Genomic DNA, 19,644 nt, shown 5'->3' on the forward strand with positions numbered 1-19,644 from the left:
AATGTTGCTGTTTACCTTCTTAGCTGATTGAAGGTGCACAACAATAAGAATTGTACAATTTTGAACTATTTATTCAAAGAAATCTCTCCTGCCCCTGCCTGAGAGGCTAAGCTCCTTTTGATAGTAACAATATTATAAATTCCAACATTAAAAAAATACAGGAGCTGCATAATGATCATGTAGGCTGTCCCTGAACTAAAGTTGTATCAAAGTATGATTTTTAAGCCAGACAAGACTAACTCTCAGGTGCCTTTTTCCCCTTTCATGGGTTTTGAATAATTTACATATTCTTTACTCATTAAGATTTCATAATTTGGGAATTTGACCTTTAACTGGAATGCTGGTATTCCAATTTTTATCTGCCTCCCCTTACAGATTCTAAGTTTGTTCTTATCACATTAATGTAGTCTGTTCATTGTAAAGACCAGTTGAAAACAAGCTTGGATTAAATGTGTTCCGTTGGAATAACTTTCGGTTCCCTCTATGAAACCACATCCTCAGCACCTGTGGTCAGCATTGCCAAGCTATCAGACTACCAGGTCAGGAAACTGAGGGTCAGATGCTTCAGGGCATAAAACCCCCCAATTCATAAAGTCCCCCTCCCTTAGGAACTATCTTCCATCATGACAGCAATATTTAGTGCTTCCTCATAGTGTGGTTACATTAGGCATAAGGTGATTGGCTTATAGATGTTAAGTTGCTTATGTGTGGTTGGCAGGCACACCCTATCTGAATCCTATAACAGCTGTATGCATTCTAAAAATAAATGAGCTTGCCTGGAGGTCGACTGAAGTTGTCACCTGCCAGCTCTCACCAGCTCCCATTGTCAGTGTGTTGACTCCATGTCTCTACCCTCTGCGACTGAGGTAGCGGAGTGACCATCGACCACACCAGTGACTAAGAACACATACAGTGTTCATGTGTTGTTATCTGATGTTTAAAATCTCATTTACCTGGACTATCAACTTACTATTTTTTTTTTTCCTACAGAAATACAGAACTCTCCAGATGTCTTCCAACAATGACCTGGTTTTAATCCACATGTCCCAAAGAAACTCTGATGACCAACCTGGGACGACCACCAGTGACCAGAAAGGGCCTGTGTTAAGTTTTCACAGCATCTGTTATTATGTAAAAGAGAAGAGAGGCTTTCTGTTTAATCAGAAAACAACTGAGAAACAGAAACTATCAGCTGTCAAGTATGTGCATGAACTTTTTAAAAGACCACTTTATTGACCTATAGTGAACTTCCAGGTTTTGGCTATTACCAATAAATTGCTATGAATATTTATTTTTAAGATTTAGATGATACAGATATATTGATAAATGCTTTCATTTCTTTGGGGCTAAACTAGGACTGAAATGATTGGATCACTTGTTAAGTATGTGTTTAGCTTTGAAAGGAACTGAAATGAAAAAAGATTCCTAAAAGTGGTTATACCCTGGGCATCAATCTTTCTTTGAGAAACTGAACAATTAAAATGCCATTTGGTTTTTCATAGATAAGCCTTGTATTTTGTTGGAAAAAAGGCCTGGTGGTATAGTTTATTGCTTTTTGATTGTCGAGATATAATTGTAACCATAATTTTTCCAAACGATGAAATAGAACATGTTTTTATTTCACTACTCCAATGTGCTTTCTGAGACAGACACATTTTAGGTAGTGATACCATGAGTTATCAATGATGAGTTCCACTTCCTCAAATGTTGAAGTATAACATTAGAGAAGCACACCAAGGAAACAAAAGCATGATTTATTTAAAAAATAGTAATTCAGACCTCTCCTGGCAGGGAGAAGGGAGCATAGCCCGTATCCTGGTTTCTCAAGAAGTGAGGGTGTTCTGCCTCTTTTATACATTTTAGACTTTGCCTAGTAGTTGCCTGGTGCTATACAAGATGCTAGTGACAGAGATATGCCCTCTGTTCTTGGAAACCTTGTAGTCTAGTGAGATTCAGAAAACTAGAGCAGTTTCCCTGCATTGTTTGCTATGATTGATAGAAATATTCAGACACAGAGCAGAAGCCCCTCACCTTTCTTTGGAGAGCCAGATGCATGGAGACTGAGAAAATGAAAATTGTGTGTGTGTGTGTGTGTGTGTGCCCGCGCGCGCGCACCCACGCACGTGTGTGTAGGTTGACTATGCCCCAGGAATGACATTTACCTCTTCTGGCCATAAACAAAACAATACCAAAGAGTGGATCTTTATCCAGTAAAATGTAATAGATCCAACAGGTGTTATTTAGGTGCCTTTTATGTCGTGTACTTACTATTTGGGATTCTGTGTGCTGTGTGTAATGGTGGAGAACAGGAGGGAGAAGTGGTAACAGTAAGACACAGTCTGGTTGGCGCGGGTTTACAGTATGAGGAAGAGTTCTCCAGGCACATGCTGTAAAGGAGAAAATAAGGTGGGTATGGCTTGTGAGGGGCTAGAAAAAGGTGGAGAGAGGATGGGGAAACCAAGAATGGTGGACCATAGTTGATGGACTTAACTGTCATTGTAGCATGAAAGCAGCTCTAGACTCTACTTAAACCAATGAGCATGGATCTTTCCAATCCCAGTGTTTGTGAAAATAGAAAATAAGTGACAAGCTGTAGGGTGCTTATCTCTGGACTAGAATGTGTACTTCAGGGGTCTGGGACTTTGTCAGGTCTGCTTGATTTATTCTCACCACTAGCCCATGTCCTAGACGAGTATCTTGTCCATACAGAATAGGCAGGTCATGATTGTATTGCCTGAATGGATGTGGAATTAGCCACTGTTCCACATTGGAATTGTGGCATTTAGGATTCTACCCCTACCACTGTTTGCTAAAACACTGGGGTTTAAGTGTTAGAGAAAGCCAAACAGCAGTACTTGTGAAATGTTTTGTCTTAACACATTCATATTCAGTTTCTAGCTGAGTCATTCAGGATGTCTTGTTCCTTCCTTGAGTTCATTTCTTAAAAACCTGGGGAGTTTTCTAGGCAATAGAAAATAATAAGTTTTGTTTCTGTTCATTTTAGAAGCAGTTGCTGGGTTAATAAAAAAATTAATACAAAAAATGTAACTGTAGAAAAATGCACTTTGAGTGTTTACCCAAGCATTTTGAATTTGGAGGGTTGCTAATGATTGAACCTGAGACTTCATGCATGCTAATTACCCACTCTAACACTGACCTATATTCTAACACTGACCTATACCCCCAGACATACCCAGTCACTAGCATGTCTTTACACTGGCAGAGGAAGGTTACCACAAGAGTAACCTAGTACATTGTGAGACAGATCAGGTGTCCCAGGCCATGAATGCCAAAATCCTAATGGATATGAGTACTGTGGGGCAGATGTGCTGGAACACATCCCTGGGAATCAGTATATGAGGAAGCACAGCTGTTGGCTTTGAGCTTGTGCTTAGAATAAAGACTGATTTCACTGTAAAACAACACATCTTGGTGTACACAGCAATTCTGAAGAGAGACTGGCATAGACACCAGAGCTATGAATGGATCAAGTCAGACAGCTGTTTCTTCATTTCTGTGAACCTGCAGTGTTCCTGCCTTTAGGTCTCTCCCTCCATTTGGTTCCTCTTGGTAATTTTACCTCTTTTATTTAGGACTAAATTCAGCTCATTTGACTTTATCTTGTGTCCTAACACAGTCTATACTGCTACTCTGACTTTATCTTGGGTCTTAACACAGTCTATACTGCTACACCTCCTTCTACTCTGAGTGTTCCCTACCCTCATGCACACACTTAATTTAATTGAAACATACTTGTATCTGTTCTGTTCCTGTCATCCCTAAAGGACATCCATGCTAGAAGGATGCAGAGCAATTTCCAGTTCATTTATCAGAAACTGAACAAAGCAGTAAATCATCTATCATAGTGTGTGCTTTGCTTTATTAATTGGTAAGATATTCTTCTCAAAATGTAAAGAACAGGTGATAGCTTCTTATATTCTGGAGTGCTTTGTTCCAGGCTTTGATTGTTATAGTTAAAGCTTCATCCTGGGGTTTCATAAATTGACTTCCAGACCACTCACATATAATTGAATCAAGCCTTTATTGAAGCACACCCGTGGCGGCTGACCAGAACATAAAGCTGTTCCCCTGATCAGCCCTGAACAATTGCAAGGGCGCTCCTGATAAGCCTGAACACTGCAAAAGGAATGTTGGTGTGTGTGTGTGTGGGGGGGGGGGTCTAGCCAATGCAAGCAAGCCAGGTTACAGAAGCCAGAGAGTGCAGTCAAGCATCAGGAAGCCTAACCAATCACAGTTAGCCTAATCACCCTAGTTACAGAAACAATGTCCCATTAGGTAGTTCCCTGTTCTTAAAGGTTTCTACAGCAAAAGGAAAAGAACATCTTTCCCCAGTCATGACTCTTGTACTCAGCATTGTTGTTTTACAGAATGGAGTCACAAAACAAAATGGAGTCACATTTGCTTTTATTATCATAGATGCTACTTACGATGTGTTGATTTTTGTTCTGAATACATTTTAAAAGTAAGGACACTACTGCTGATAGTCTCCAAATCATTGGTTCATTAATTGTGTGTAACTTGACTGAGAAGCAGGATTTGAAGAGGCTGATCATCAAACATTATTCAGAAACTATTTTAAGAAGAGTAAGAGTCATGGAGATTATCCAAGAGAATTAGCTAATTATTTCATGGACTGTGGACATGGAATGTGTCATTTCCCAAAAGGGATTAGTAGTTTCAAGAATAAGTGAAAAGAATTTTCAGAGCTCTAAGGTATTTTTCTTATAGCTCCTGATTAGTGATTGATATCCTATGTATGCTAGACTTTTAATTAATGATGTTTTTCTTTGAGCTGTAATGCTTGTTATCTGTCTGCAATTTCATCAGCCTTCAATGAATATATTCAATGCAGACCTTAAACCATAGTGAAGTAGCACCCCCTTTCTCCACAGAAAAGCACTCTTAACCATGGCTGATTTTAGGACTATCAGCAAAAGAGTCTCTGAGAAAGAGTCTAATGTGATCAACTTCCTATTTTTGTGTTGCCCTGTTTACTTGGCCACTGGCTGAGAAGATACCAGCACTCCAGGTGCTGGACACTCCCTTACTTGTTTTTCACAAATATATCCAGTATAATATTTTGAAGAAATGTTCAAACAAGGCCTCTGGCCTTGAGCTGGGCTTCATGGAGATGTCTACATTTTTAAGATAAGTTACAAATGGGCTCCATGGGTAACAGCTGGCAGGGGGAGGAAAGAAAGGGGAGAAGAAGCTCTCCCCTTCTCAGGTGTTGTCCTTGAAGAGTTAATTTGCCCAGAACAGTGAAAGAAAAAGCTGCTTTTATGTGAACTTCTGAGCCCCTCCCCTTACACACTAGGTATAAAACTCTGAAACTCCCTGAACTCAGGGTTCAGGGGATTAATTGATTACAGCAAAAGCTATGCCCTCTGAACTTGGCTGCAGCCAAATAAAACTTTTCTGCTATTCAGTGCCTTGCCTTCTTTGTCCCCACAACAATAGAACTCTTTAAAAAGTGAAGTAATACATCAGTACGTTTTTGTGTTTACAGTGGGGTCATGAAACCTGGCCTTAATGCCATCACGGGACCCTCAAGTGGAAGCAAATCTTTGTGAGTACAAAAGAAAGTGTAAATAAGTCTTTTTGGTCCTGTTTCAGTGTGCTTTTACAAATCACATGCATTTTCTGATCATGTCCTAGACGTCTGATCCTAGGTCTTGAGGATAACTTGTATTTGGACTAGCTTTAATCTTAGGATCAGATAGTCTTATTAAATTTGGTGTTACAAACAGAGCATAATAAGATCATTAGCAAATAGCAGTTGGCCATGTTATGAGCTAATGAGGAAGAAAGATAAGGAAATACTATTAAAAGGGTAGAAAAGGAGCTGAAGGTCTCAGTGAAGGCATACATCAGAGATAAATGTGCCTACTGCCTGGATTGGGTCCATCCAGGTGAGGGTCATTTGAAAGGGTTATACTAGATAAGCCAGTAATGTCTTGCTTTACTGTTTTGGGGCTTTCTTATAGCACATGATGAAAAGGAAATAAAGAATTTGTGTGTGTGCATGTACACACACACATTAAAGCACAGAACTTTTTGACTAGTTCATTTTCTAACATGAACAGAATTTGAATTCAGAATAGGTGAGAGATGTGGCCTTTGTAGGAAGGAAAACTCACAACAAATATGTCCTATTATACGTTGCTAGATGTCTTAGCTGCAAGGAAAGATCCAAGGGGTTTATCTGGAGATGTCTGGGTACATGGAGTATCTGAGGAGGCCAATTTCCAATGTAATTCAGGATATGTGATACAGGTAAGTATTAGTGGGTTTTCCTTTTAGATTTCCCCTGTTTCTCTTTAGGAAGAGCCTTGGCTATAGTTTAGCATGCTTCCAATTGAACATGCTCAGAACCAACTTTCTTTACACCACCTTTACATAATCTCCTTTAAGACCAAGAGAGGAGTTAAAAGTAGAGGCAGAAAAAACCTGGAATATGAACCTGTAGGCAGTGATAGCAATTCTAGATTTCCAAAAGGATATACTATTGTCCTTTTTGCCCTTCCTTCACCTTTCTTTTTATCCTAAAAGAAGCCCCCATGAACTCCTCATACAAAGCATTCTGGAAGTTTTTAGAAGTCATCACAATCACCTGTATTTCATCTGGGTGTGCAGATAGGGAAGGAAAATTATTCCCTGGGCTCTGAAGCTCTCTGTAGAGTCACTGAAATGTTTAGAGTTGAAAGTTCACCACTACCTAGAAATTTTTCTTGGGTTTGTTATTTTTGTGCATTAACTTACATTCACTAGAGTAATGATCTGACAAAACAAATCAGTGTTTTTTTTTTTTTATTGAAATGGCATTTGCCTTCAGGATGACATCATGTTGGCCACCTTGACAGTGGTAGAAAACTTGTGGTTCTCAGCTTCTCTTCAGCTTCCAAGAACTATGACTATCCTGCTTAAAAAAATAAGGATCTACAAAGTCCTTACAGAGTTAAATCTGAGTGAAGTAGCATATTCCAAGGTAAGATGAAAATCAAAACCAGTAAAGAGGACTTTCCTGTGTGGGCAATGTGACCTTAATCAGAAGTTTCCTAAAGTTTAGATTTTTTTTTTTTTTTTTTTTGTGTGTGTGTGTGTGGTGCTGGGGATTGAACCCATGGCCTTGGGCATGTAAGGCAAGCACTTGAGCTACATCTTCAGCCCCAAGTAGTTTCCTAAGGTGTGTGTGGTCAAAACTGGCTATTTTTTGTAGTAATGAGAAAAGTGACCAGATTCCTATTTTGAAGCAGTAAATTAAGTGAAGAAACAATCTCAACCATGGCGTAATCCTGGGGATGGAGAGTGGGCTATGTGGAGAGAGCCCTAAATGGCCTTTTCCATGGTTCTCCCACCCTCATTGTTAAGAAACAGCACCACATACAAACAAAGATGTTGTGTCTGCCAATAACTACAAAAAAATAAAAAATAAAAAAATTATCTCTCTCTCTCTCTCTCTCTCTCTCTTTAAAAAAAAAAGAAACAGATCATTTGATATGTTTGCACTGACTTTTCTTCTCTTTCCTCTTTTAGCTGCTCTTCTCCCTTTCATCTTCTGGGGGACATTTTTGCATGGTTTTTTGAAATGCACTTCTGGATTTGATAAGTGACAAGAATCTAAGGATTCTTTTTTCATGTGTTCTTTTAGTTATAGATAACACTCTGATTACTTTTGACATAATTAGAAAAGCATGGAATATGGTTGTTCTAAATCAGTCCCCAGTGATTCATTTAGGGGACTGATACTCATATAAAGGCAGCTGTTGGCTTCTTAGAATCTTTTAAGTAAATTGATTCAAATAATTTTTTTAGCTTTTTATGGTATCTAAGCATGACATAAATGTATAACTATAGCCTGATTATTCAAATGATATGATTGATTACCTAATAATTACTGTCACTATATAATTAATAATACCATTCCTTTGGAGTTTTCATTTGTTTACCTTTTGTTACATAACTGCAAAAAGAAATAAGCACATTTCCTTACCTTACCAAAACCATTATCAATGAACAAACTGAAAAATGTTTCTGAATCATCAACTGTTTGAAGTCCATCTCTTTTTCACAATCATTTGTATTATTAAAGATACAATAGACAATTGCTTTAGATTAATGATTAATGAAGATTTAATAAAAATGATTTTTTAATTTCACAATTCTTATGATTTTCTTAACCTTAAAAATTATTTTTTGTTTTAAAGGTTGTAAATAAACATGGATGTAAAGGGAAGATGAAAAAAATAGGAAAGACATTTGATATTCAATATCTTGTTGACTTTTTTGTTTGCAAATTAATCTGTTCAGTACTGACTACCTTCTCAAAAGCTGAATATCCTAAGACTTCATGTCATTGGTCATAATTTGCTACTTAAAGTAGAAGAAAACTTCAAGAAAAGTCTCTTGTAGGCAAAGGTTTTCTACATGCCCAGCAATTACATTTTTAGTATATTTTTGAAGGTTTTTTTTTTTTATCTATTTAGGGAGCTATGTAAAATTAACTAGAGTGATAGTAGTGGTAATATCATGTATTTGTGTAGCACTTTAAAATTTTTAAGCATCAAGTTCATATTTATATTCTTAAATTTTTTATTAGTTTATAATAATTATACAATAATTATATAATCTATTATAATAGATTTCATTGTGGATGTTTATAAATGTATATGACACTTTGATATATGTACCCAATTATCTTCTGTACTTCGTTTGTTAATAGTACCTAATCCAGGGCCATGAGTAGCATTTGATTATGATGTGTTTGGAGACTCCAAATCCTGGATCTGTTTCCTACTTCCTAAGTCCCCAAAACTTTCTTTCTCCTCTCCTCCCTCATTTACTGTTATAAAGATTGGGCCAGTTGCCCAGTGGAATATCCACTTTTCTGGATTTTTCTGAAAAGATGAATCAGGAATTCTAAGGTAAGTTAAAGTGTAGAAAGCATCATTTTGGGAAAAAAATTATAAAATTGAAAATATGCTAAAATGGCATAATATAAAGCATACATACACTCCTAGCTCCAAGTTGACTCTCTTCTTATCAATCTACTTGGGATCATTTTATGGAGGTGGTATGTCAATGGGGGGTGGTTAGATCAATATGAGTAGTTTCCTTTTCCTCTCCTATCTTTATAGGTATTTCCTTATGTCAGAGTCATATTCTTTAGTGTTGTACCTTATTATCTTAAAACTAAATACTTGACTCAGTAAGGAACATACAAGACTATGAAAAGCCTGAGCTTCATATAAGGTGCAGTCACTTGACAACTCTGCACTGGGCCTCAGCTTATGCATATGGTAAACTGAGAAATCTCCTCCTTCTCCCAGGTGTCATTTACTTGATATACAGAATAATCAGCATAATAAGATAACATGTTTCTATGAGGAATGGTACAGGTTAATTCACCAAATGACAATGACCATGTTCATTTGTGTGGATGATGATAATAATTTGTATTTTAGGTGGAATTTAAAGAATTAAGAAAAGTGACTAGTATAGGAATGGAGCTGGTCCTTGATCCTTCTATCTTGTTCCTGGATGAGCCCACAATTGGTTTAGACTGGAACACAGCATATAAGGTCATTAAACTCCTGAAAAGGTAAATGCTATGACAACATTGCTTTGTTTTTGTTTTTGTTTTTCCATTTATTTATTCTCTGATCACTTCTATGTACCTGGTATTCTTGGTGCAGGAGTTCAGAAGCTAAAAAAAAAAAAAGTTCCTTCTTGGTTAGTGAGATACAATGAATAAACAAGAAATGGTTCAAGAAATATGAAACATTAGCATAGGGAAAGAAGGCCATGGTGAGAATGGGAAACTTTTTAAAATAACAGGAGGGTCAGGGAAGACCACAAGCATGTGACATATGAGCTGGGAGAGAGTCAGATGTGCTGTAAATTCAGAAAGACTTCTGGTTGAAAGAAGCAGGCAGTGGCCCTGAGGCAGAGCATGTCTGATGTGTGTGGAACATGAGAGAAGCCAGAGGGACACACCCAGAAACTAAGAGTAGCAGAGGTTGGCTGGGGCTTAACAACAAAAATTAATTTACTTATGGCTCTAGAGGCAGAAATTTGAGGTGAATGCATCCTCAGGATTGTTTCTTCCCTGGTCTCTCTCCTTGGCTTGTAGATGGCTGTCAGCTCCCTTGTGTGTCTTCGTCCTAATTTGCTCCTAATTGGAAAGGCAGATGACAACTTTCAAAGACCACATTTAACCTTAATAACCTCTTTGAAGGTGCTGTGTCCAATGTGGCCACATTCAGAAGCACTGGGGGATAGATTTCAACACCTGAGTTTGGGGAGTATGCAGTTCAGCCCCTCACAGGTAGATTAGGATGTGAGGTGGAGTTGGGCAGGTGGCAGATTGCATAGACCATGTAAGAAGTATGGCTTTTCCTGTCCCTGGGGCACACAGGAAGTTTTGAGAGTTTTAGAGCAGAGCAAAGGCTGTGGAGAAGACTGTGCAGTAGAGCGAGAGTGAGAGAGGGCCCCAAGAAGGATCTGTTGGAGGATGATGGGGCTTTGACTAAGAGGGTCATGGTGAGAAGTGGATGCTTTCTGGGTCTGTTTTCAAGGGAACCAACAGGATCAGCTCAGGATTGAATTGAGATGGGAGGATTGAGACAAACTGCTGAGCTTTGGAGCATGAAGGTGTGGAAGAATGAAATTAAAGAAATGACATTTCCTTCAAGAAAAAAAAGTGTAAAGGAACATTTATAGGAAAATTTTCAATAGTTGAAACTTAGATATCTCATCTTTAAAAATAAAGAAACATTTCCAACTGATAGAAAGTCTCCAAGAACAATATAACTGAAATCCTAGTCCTCTCATCTGGATTCCCCGCTGTCACAGTTCACTGTATCTGCAGCCTCTCCTTCCCTCTCCGCTGCTTCCTTTTTTTCTACTGGTGCCCCTTTACCCTAAATACTCCTTACTGCAGACTCCAATCAGGTAGGACACACTATGGTGTCTGCACTCCCCAGTCAATAAGCATGGCTTTGCCAGGTTCTAATCCAGGGCTCCTCAAATTTCACCAATTCTCCCTACTGTCTCAGTTTACATTCTGCCTCAAGATCCTCTCCAGAAACACACTTTTCCTTTCTTCTTCCAATCTGAAACAGTTCATGGTACGACTCTCTGCTGGGAGCATCCAGTGGGTGTTGCGTGAGCTGACTCAGGCATGAAAGGATGCTGAGTTCTCAGTGCAACACACCTGGGAATGTGCCCCCTGAAGGCGGAAGCAGCCTCCATCATCTGATGGTGGTGGTGTCTGCTGGGCATCTCTGCTCTGAAATTACTATTTTTATCCTGAGAAATGATTAGCATTTTCTGAGGGAATACAACTAGCTCTTATGCCTTGATTTGACAAGTGGAAAATTCTTCAATGTGGCTTTGGTATTTTCATATGTTCAGAATGATTCTTTTATAATAATTTACCTCGTGGTCACTATGCTGCTTTAGGCTTCTCTTGTACATTTCCTGAGTAAACAGTTTCTTCCTGGCGCCCTGGTTCATTCTGGTGTAGTTAATATTTAGAGATCAATATCTGGTTGCTCAGTGTGCTCACTGATCCTAGAGTGGCATTGCTTCTAGGTCCGTAGTAAACTGGGAAGTACATGTATAATGTGTTTGTTGTATATGTACACATACACATATATAATATAAATATAGTTTCACATTTTACTTAGAAATATATTGATTACCAACATGTCATGTGGGCCTTTGTATGTGAGATATATATATATATATTTTTTGTTGTTGTTTGTTTGTTTGTTTTTTTACTTGTTTGTGTTTCCAGTGCTGGAGATACCACACAAAGCCCTGTGTATGTTAATTACCCACTGTATTAATGAACTACATCCCCAGTCCCTATCTATTTTTTTTCTATAAAAATACATGCACGAACATATATCTATAACTCTAGTTGTTTCTGTTAGTGTGTATATTGAAAAGCCCATGAATTCATAATACTATTTCTGATTTCAATCTAACACCTCTGTCTTATTTTTAGTCTTTGCCATTTTTATGTTTATAAGTGATTTCAAACAAGGAGAGATTTGGTTCCCATTATCTCAAAGTGTTTACTTATTTGCTCAGTGAATACTTCAGTTGTTTACTGGAACCAGCCACCAGGTAGTTCTGGTCACTCCCTTTTGTCCATCACCCCTGGAATCTCTCTGGCCCCCTTTTTTTTTTTTTTTTTTTTTGGTCAGGTGCCACACACTCCACCTTCATGGCTTCCCTTCTTTGTCACGACCTTGCTTTCTCTGATGCCCATAACCTTATAACCAAGTCTTTATGCTAGAAGAGAGGAAACAGCAGAAGGAAAGATATCTATGGGTTTAAACACCTGAAGTTTAAAATGTCATTTGCACATAAAAGTGAAGATGCCCAGTTATGGGTCCAGAGTTCAGGCCCCATTACAGAACCCATGTAGGATATTTAGATTCATAGACATTTTCTTTGTGGTTTGCTCTGCTTAGCACATGGGCATCCTTCCTCATGCAGAGAGCTCTGATCTCTGCATGATCTCTGATCTCCCAAACACTGCTGTGCACGTTCATCACCTGGGGTCTGGTTGAAATGCTGATCCTGCTCTCTGGAAGGGTTCAAAATTCAGGAGTTTTGAAGAGTAAACACCGACAGTGATGCAGCCAGTCCTCAGAGCACACTTTGAGTGGTATGGATCCGAGGCAATCCCATTTCCATCCTCCAGTCCTTTCCCAACTCTTTATGTCCTTTAAACTAAAGTTCCAGTTTCTAAGTGAAGGGTTCTTCATGGGCTTTTGCTGCCCACTTTAGTTATCTTCTTCACCCAGTACAGCACCAACACCAACAAAAGCACTCACATAAAGACTGCTTGTTGTGTCACGCTGAACTGCTTCTTGTAGTCTCAAGAATAGACCTGTCCACTTCACACTTTGTTCACCTTGTTGTTTCACTGTGAGTATCTCTTCTTATTTCACTCCTATTGGGACTTTCAATATTCTACTTTTATCTTTTTCAGATAGGGTTGTAACTCTCTTTTTTGTTTACAAGGAGCCATTAGTTATTTCTAATCCACATCATATTGAAATCAGAGATTCCTATCTCCTGTTTCTCTTTGAGTCAGAACATCGTTGGATACATTCCTGGATGCATAAGGTGCTTATAAAATTTTTAAATTAAAGTGATTCTTCTCTTAAAATACTTTAAATAACTGTTTTGAATAGTGATTGTGGCCTTTTTGTCTTCTACCCATAAGTAATAACTTCTATAAAGGATAGTTTAGCAGTGTTCTTAGCTTAGCATTAGATCAGAGCTCAGATCTCAAGCTTGCCCCATTAGTAACTGAGTCCTGGGTCAGTTGCTTGACCTTTAAGCCTTAACTGTAAAAAGAGGGAAATAATAATAATAATATAACTGCCTTATAACAACATGTGTAAGTGGAAATGAGTCTAACTCTAAAGCATTTAGCAAAGACATTCTAAAGCATTTAGTAATAATATATTAACAGGACAGAAGAGTGAAAATCAATTCCTAATGAGCCAGAATTTTTCAAGGATCAATGAGAATTAGTTATATGATATTCTTTTAATCCTTAGTCAATAACTAGTTCTCAAAATGAGTGTACTTAGAGATAATCTGTGATGCTTATTAGTAATATAGACTCCCTATACACACCTCCTGTGATTATAATTCACTATCTGGGAAGACTATTTAGGAGTCTGCATTTTCACTAAAATTCTAGCCAATTCTAGATTTTTGGTGCACCAAATTTTAAGAATCTTTAGTCTTTTTAATAAAAGCATTGAATTTAGGTTACCACTTACCAACTATATAAATTGAAATGAGAAGTTTGTAAGAGAAAATCAAGTTGAACTGAGAGGATAATGTTTTACTAGTAAGAATAAAATAATTTCCCAAGAAATTTCAAGTGCATATGTTTAATGACACATTATTTTCCCTTTTTCACTTAGCATTTCAAAGCAGAGATGAATAATCATCTTCACCATTCATCAGCCTTCGTATTCCATCTTCCAGCTGTTTGACAGCCTCACCTTATTGGTCTCAGGAAGATTAATGTATCACGGTCCTGCAAAGAAGACTTTGGAGTACTTCGAATGAGCAGGTGTCGTTGACCTTTTCATGTACTAGATCCTTCCTTCATAGACTCCTGGGGAGACCCGAGGGGTCAGCAAGAGTGCTTTAGACCTTGCATAGACCTAACTGGATTTTCACCACTCTGAAATATTTTGATCAGTTTGGTGCCAGAATTTTCTTCATTTTGCAGCACTTGCTTGTTGTTTAGATCTCTCTCCTCCTATTTGAGTATGCATTGTGTGTGTGTGTGTGTGTGTGTGTGTGTGTGTGTGTATAAGTGTTTCTCAAGGAATTTTGTCTGTTCTCTTCCCAGTTATGGTGACCTTTCCATGACAGTTTAGTAATTGACTCACAGCTAGTTATTTTGTCAGTTGAACATTTTAAAAGTCCCAAATTATTGCTTTTATTTAATATTTTTTTTATTTTTTTTGGAAAAATGTTTTATTTAAACCTTTTTAATCTTTACAACAATAAAATATTGTGTCAATATAAACCCCTTGACTAAAACTGTTCACATCAAACATTACAGCGAATTGTTTTCTTTTCGACAACCAACTCATCTTTGAAAGAATTTCCTTTTAAACACAATGCAGACTTTATTGAAAATAAATAATTGTTGGCAACTGCAATAGGCAATTTGAATAAAATAGTTGAAAAAGCAACTCTTAATGAAAATAGCGTTTATTATACATCAGTTACTAAATGAATTAACTAAATGATCTTTCTTAAATTAATAACTTCAAAAACGTTTAATATACAAAACTGTACAATTATAAAGCCGGCAGAAATATTTGGGTTAACTCAGGTTTGAACCATAGCTTTTAACTGTAAAGGAAAAAAAAAAAAAAAAACTCAAAGCAAACAAAAAGCCCCAAACAATTTGTGAAACATGAACTCAATGTGGAAAATAAAATCCCAGAACCAAAACCTAACTATCAACAGAATGCAGAGACTTGACAAAAAGAGTAAAAGGATCCGGAATTTGAATTAATACATGCTCTTCGACCTGCAGCTGGGGGAGACACAGTGTGGTGAACCAGAGGCCTGGCAGCCCATACTAGTGCATTCTCAACAAGGGGCCCAAGGCTTTCTGGTCCATAGGTAGTTTGAAGCTTTGTCTATGGTTGCTGCGCCTGAAAGTCGAGCCCAGCGACCAGCCCCGGAGTGCAGAGTCCCCAACCAGATCCGGCCAGCGGGGGCTGGGTGTTGGGTGCTTGGCCGGCGAGGACTTGTGTGCTCATCAGGAATGAAGTGCACCTGCGAACCTGGCATGTGGACGTGAGAGCTAGCAATAAAGCCACAGCAAATGAATATTTTTGGGATCTCTACACAGCCTAGAGAGAATTTTTTTTTTGTAGTTTTTCTTTTTCGTATACAGTAATACGATACACACCGCTATCTACACACACACACGTTATGCATACACACCCACACACACACTCACAGAGACACATACACACAGAGAGATAAAAATAAAAATAATAATAATAATAAGCAGGAACCCAGCCGCCCGGGCGCTACCTAGCTCACTCGATCTTCACCATGGGCTTTCACCAGCTGTGCTTGTCAGAGCCCCATCAGAGACAGCAGTATATACACAACAGAGGAGGGGTGCGCGGCTAGACCAGTGACTTTTGCCAACCATCTCATTGTCGTTCAACACCTAACAGAGTGTTCCGCTCCTGTCACTCTCTCATGACCCATCTCGCGTTTCTCATACAGAGAGCAGCGGTGAACTAGAGGTGAACTGAACTGGGAGGCACTGGCCCAGTCATTCGCTTTCCTCTCAGATTCTGGGTCTCCAGCGAAAGCAATCGCTTGGGAAGGCTAAGTCTTTCGTCTAAGGATGGATAACCGCAGTCGGGTCACGCAGACCATCAACGGGCTACCCTAGGGGCTGAGGGGAGCTCCATGCACAAGCAACCGGGACCTCAATGGTGCAGAACCCTTCCCATACTTCAGGCCACCTCTTTTCCTGGGATCTATGCTGAGGAAGTCTGCGGGCACTCCATAGTTGCAGGACAGAAAGCTGTAAAATCGCCTCTCCCACTTACCGCTAGTTTGCAAACCCACTAGGCTTTCCCATTCTGCCCATCCTAGGCAATCCACCCTTGGGGGAAAATATAACCAATATCATTATCAGCAACTCTCTCCATTGTATCATCTCCTCTCCATACAGTTTTGGGGTGGGGGTAGTGATGGGTGGGTAGGCATTTCTCTCTCCTCCTCCTCCCAGTCTTCCATCCCTTTTCTAAGCAATTAAAAAAACATCAGCTCAATGAAAGAATAATAATAATAGCAATACTAACGTGGAGTGGTCGATTAGATTCAAATTATCTCACAAATATTGTGTACAGCTTGTAGTAAAACACCGCAGACATTTAGAAATGCTATAGAAGTTTTAAAAAATGCAAAACTAGTCTATTGTAAAACAGATTTCACCTGAAATACAGCTGCTATAACCAAGGCGCTGAAAGGTTATTCAGAGGCACACATCTGTCTTCCCACCCCTTCCACCCCCACCCCGCCCCCACATTACCCCAACTCCTTGCTCTTCCTAGAGTGGAGTGATCAAACAAACCTTACTCAGAGTAAACAATATGTATTGATCAGCATAAAAGGTTTGGAGGGAAATTGCCAGGGTGGCAGGGAACATTAGGTCCCCACCTGAACTGCTTAATATAACTGTGTATCAGAGTTGAGAAGCCTGAATATGTGTTTGTGTTTGTGTGTGTGTGTGTGTTTTCTTAGCATAAGTTAGAACCCCCTCAAAGAAAAAAAAAAAGGAAAGAAAGAAAGAATTATAGCAATAATATAGAGTTATAGCAATAATATAGAATATTAAAATGAAGAGAAGAGAGTAAAAGAGAAAGAAATCCGCTCTGCTCCCAGTGCGGCTGGCCTCCTCTCTTCCTCCAGTCAGAGATCGTGGCACGATGTGTCTGTTTTCACGGTGTGAGAATAAACCTCATGCGGCTGCTGACCCCCTGGCGGAGTCATTCTTTTTTCTTTTTGTCTTCGATTACAGAACCAGACACGCACCACTTCTTTCTCCAACTGGAGGCTGTCTGCCAGCCAGGAGATCTCCTGCGCGGCAGCCTTGGGACACTTGAGAAAATGCGTCTCCAGTACGCCCTTGACACTCACCTTGATGGAGGTTCGCTTCTTGCGCTTGCGGCCCTGGGCGGCGATCTTGTCAATGCTGGTCGGGCTCCCTGTGGATGAATCCGCCTCTTCCAGCCACTTGTTCAGCAAGGGCTTCAGCTTGCACATGTTCTTGAAGCTCAGTTGCAAGGCCTCAAACCTGCAGATAGTGGTCTGCGAGAACACGTTGCCGTACAATGTGCCCAGCGCTAGCCCTACGTCGGCCTGCGTGAAACCCAACTTGATTCTTCTTTGTTTGAATTGTTTGGCGAACTGTTCCAACTCATCTGAGGTTGGCGTCTCCTCGTCTGAGTGGTCCTGGCAGTGGTGTGAACCAAGTTCGCCATGGTCTGGGGGCTCACGGAGCACAGGATGCAGGTTCTGTGTGGAGGCGGCTGCCGGCGGTGGGGTGCGTCCCCCGTGCTCCAGCATGCCGCTCACGGTGAAGCCGGGCTGTGAATACACGTTAAGGGGTTGGCCGCTTGACGTGATGGACGGGTTTGGAGCTGGGCTCGTCCCCCAGGCGTTTGGGTGGTTAGTGTGCGGCGAGTGGTGGGCTACGTGTGGCGAGCGGTGATGGATGATCGCACCCAATTGCAGGTCTTCACGTCTGGGCTTCACGTCCTGCTGATCCAGGGGGCTGGTGGCTAGTGTGGAGGACCCCGTCGCTCAGACTGGTCACCCAATGATGCCCGAGGGGATGCCCATTGCTGGGAACTCCCTGCAAGTATTCACTTTGGAGAAGTTTTTGAGGGTTGCGGAAAGGACTCCCCTGCTGCATGCCCGCAGAGTCCCCATGGACTAGGGAGCTGGAACTGAGAATGCTGTAGGGATTCCAGGCAGCTGTGGCCATGGTCGGTGAGGATCCCCTACTAGTTATAATGTGGCCTAATATTTATTTTTGTAGTTTTAGGTGAACACAATATCTTTATTTTGTTTCTATGTGGTGCTGAGAATTGAACCCAGTGCCTCACACTTGCTAGGCGAGTACGCTACCACTTGAGCCATATCCCCAGCCCCAATCATTGCTTTTTTGACCATGTAACAGATTGTGGTTTCCCAGTGCTTCCCCTGACAGGTGATGTGCTCTGCCTTCCTGGGGGTTCATGGAGATACTGCTGCATTTTCTAGTAACATTAGATTGAAGATGAAGATTGTAATTCTTCTGACTGAGTGTTACTAAAAAGAATGGCTCTTTCTGAATCTGACATTAACGGGCCAACATTTCCAGGCTGCCTGGTTCTTTATATTTCAGATTGAAGTATTGTTGGTTTTTTTAATGGCTTATCTATCTGCTTCATTTTAGAGGTTTTGGATATGATTATAGATGTTTCTGCATGACTCAAAATAAAGTTGTAATTAATCATTCTCTTTTTAAAAATTTATTTTAATTAAATCTCTGTCATTTAAAAAATAACCAAACACAGGTAAGTCTGGGGAACCCAGGGAAGATGAACTAAAGAGTTCAGGGCAGTTTAGATGATTGTGCCACAGGAAGTTGAGGTGAGAGCTCAGGTGTGCTGTGCTGGTCATGTTTTCTTGATAATGCTGCTCCATAAATGTGTTGTCTCTTTGGAATTATAGCAGCTTGAGAGATGATCATTTCGATCTCTGATTTTAGTAGGTTGTGAAGCAATCTCTGCTGATAAAAATTATACTGCTATCCCAACATTCTCTAGATGAATTCAGGCTGCACAATACACACATACTCAGTATTTTTTTCTTGGATCTATATTTAGATTTTTGAGGAAGTACTGAGAAGCACCAGAGCATATTGATAGCCATTTGGGATTTAAAGATTTATGAGAAGTAAGGACTAGTATAAGATGTTCTAAAGAATTCAAGAATGTTTTGAAATATGCTTTTTTATTTACTGGAAACAGATTTGTTGAAATATTGTGTGACTGAATAAATAAAAACACAGGATATATTAGTGATGGAAAAAGAGAACAAGAAGATAAGGAAAAAATTATTGAGTCAGTATCTCACCTCCATCAGGCTTAGTGAGTCCTCTCTATTTTCTAAGACCTAGGGTGACTTTTGGGGGTTTCTTCTTATCTTCCTTTCTTTCTGTATTAACTTTTTAAAGATTGTTCTTTTAGATACACATGACAGTAGAGTACATTTTGACAATATTATACATACTTTGAGTATAAATTATTCTAATTAGGATTCTTGCAGTTGTAAATAATGTGGAATTTCACTGGTGGTGTATTCAGACATGAGTATAAGAAAGTTATTTTCAACTCATTCTACTGTCTTTCTTATTTCCATCTTCTGCCCTTCCCTTTATTCCCCTTTGTCTAATCCAATAAACTTCTATTCTTCCCTCCCCCACCTCTTATTGTTTAGCATCTGCATAACAGAGATAACATAACATAAACATTTTGGTTT

General features: G+C 39.4%; 1 protein-coding gene and 1 pseudogene across 1 annotated transcript in view; one reads left to right on the forward strand and one right to left on the reverse strand.

The window, feature by feature from the left end:
• The first annotated feature begins 1,008 nt into the window (after window positions 1–1,008).
• Window positions 1,009–19,644, forward strand: part of LOC144257162 (broad substrate specificity ATP-binding cassette transporter ABCG2-like) — a 126,560-nt gene continuing 107,924 nt past the window's right edge. The window contains 3 exon segments of the mRNA XM_077803123.1: window positions 1,009–1,199; window positions 5,531–5,589; window positions 6,182–6,297. Of these exon segments, the coding sequence (XP_077659249.1) occupies window positions 1,009–1,199; window positions 5,531–5,589; window positions 6,182–6,297 (366 nt within the window).
• LOC144257336 (POU domain, class 3, transcription factor 4-like) lies at window positions 17,026–18,103 on the reverse strand (annotated as a pseudogene).

Source organism: Urocitellus parryii, chromosome 10 (assembly GCF_045843805.1).
Source record: "Urocitellus parryii isolate mUroPar1 chromosome 10, mUroPar1.hap1, whole genome shotgun sequence".
Lineage (NCBI taxonomy): Eukaryota > Metazoa > Chordata > Mammalia > Rodentia > Sciuridae > Urocitellus > Urocitellus parryii.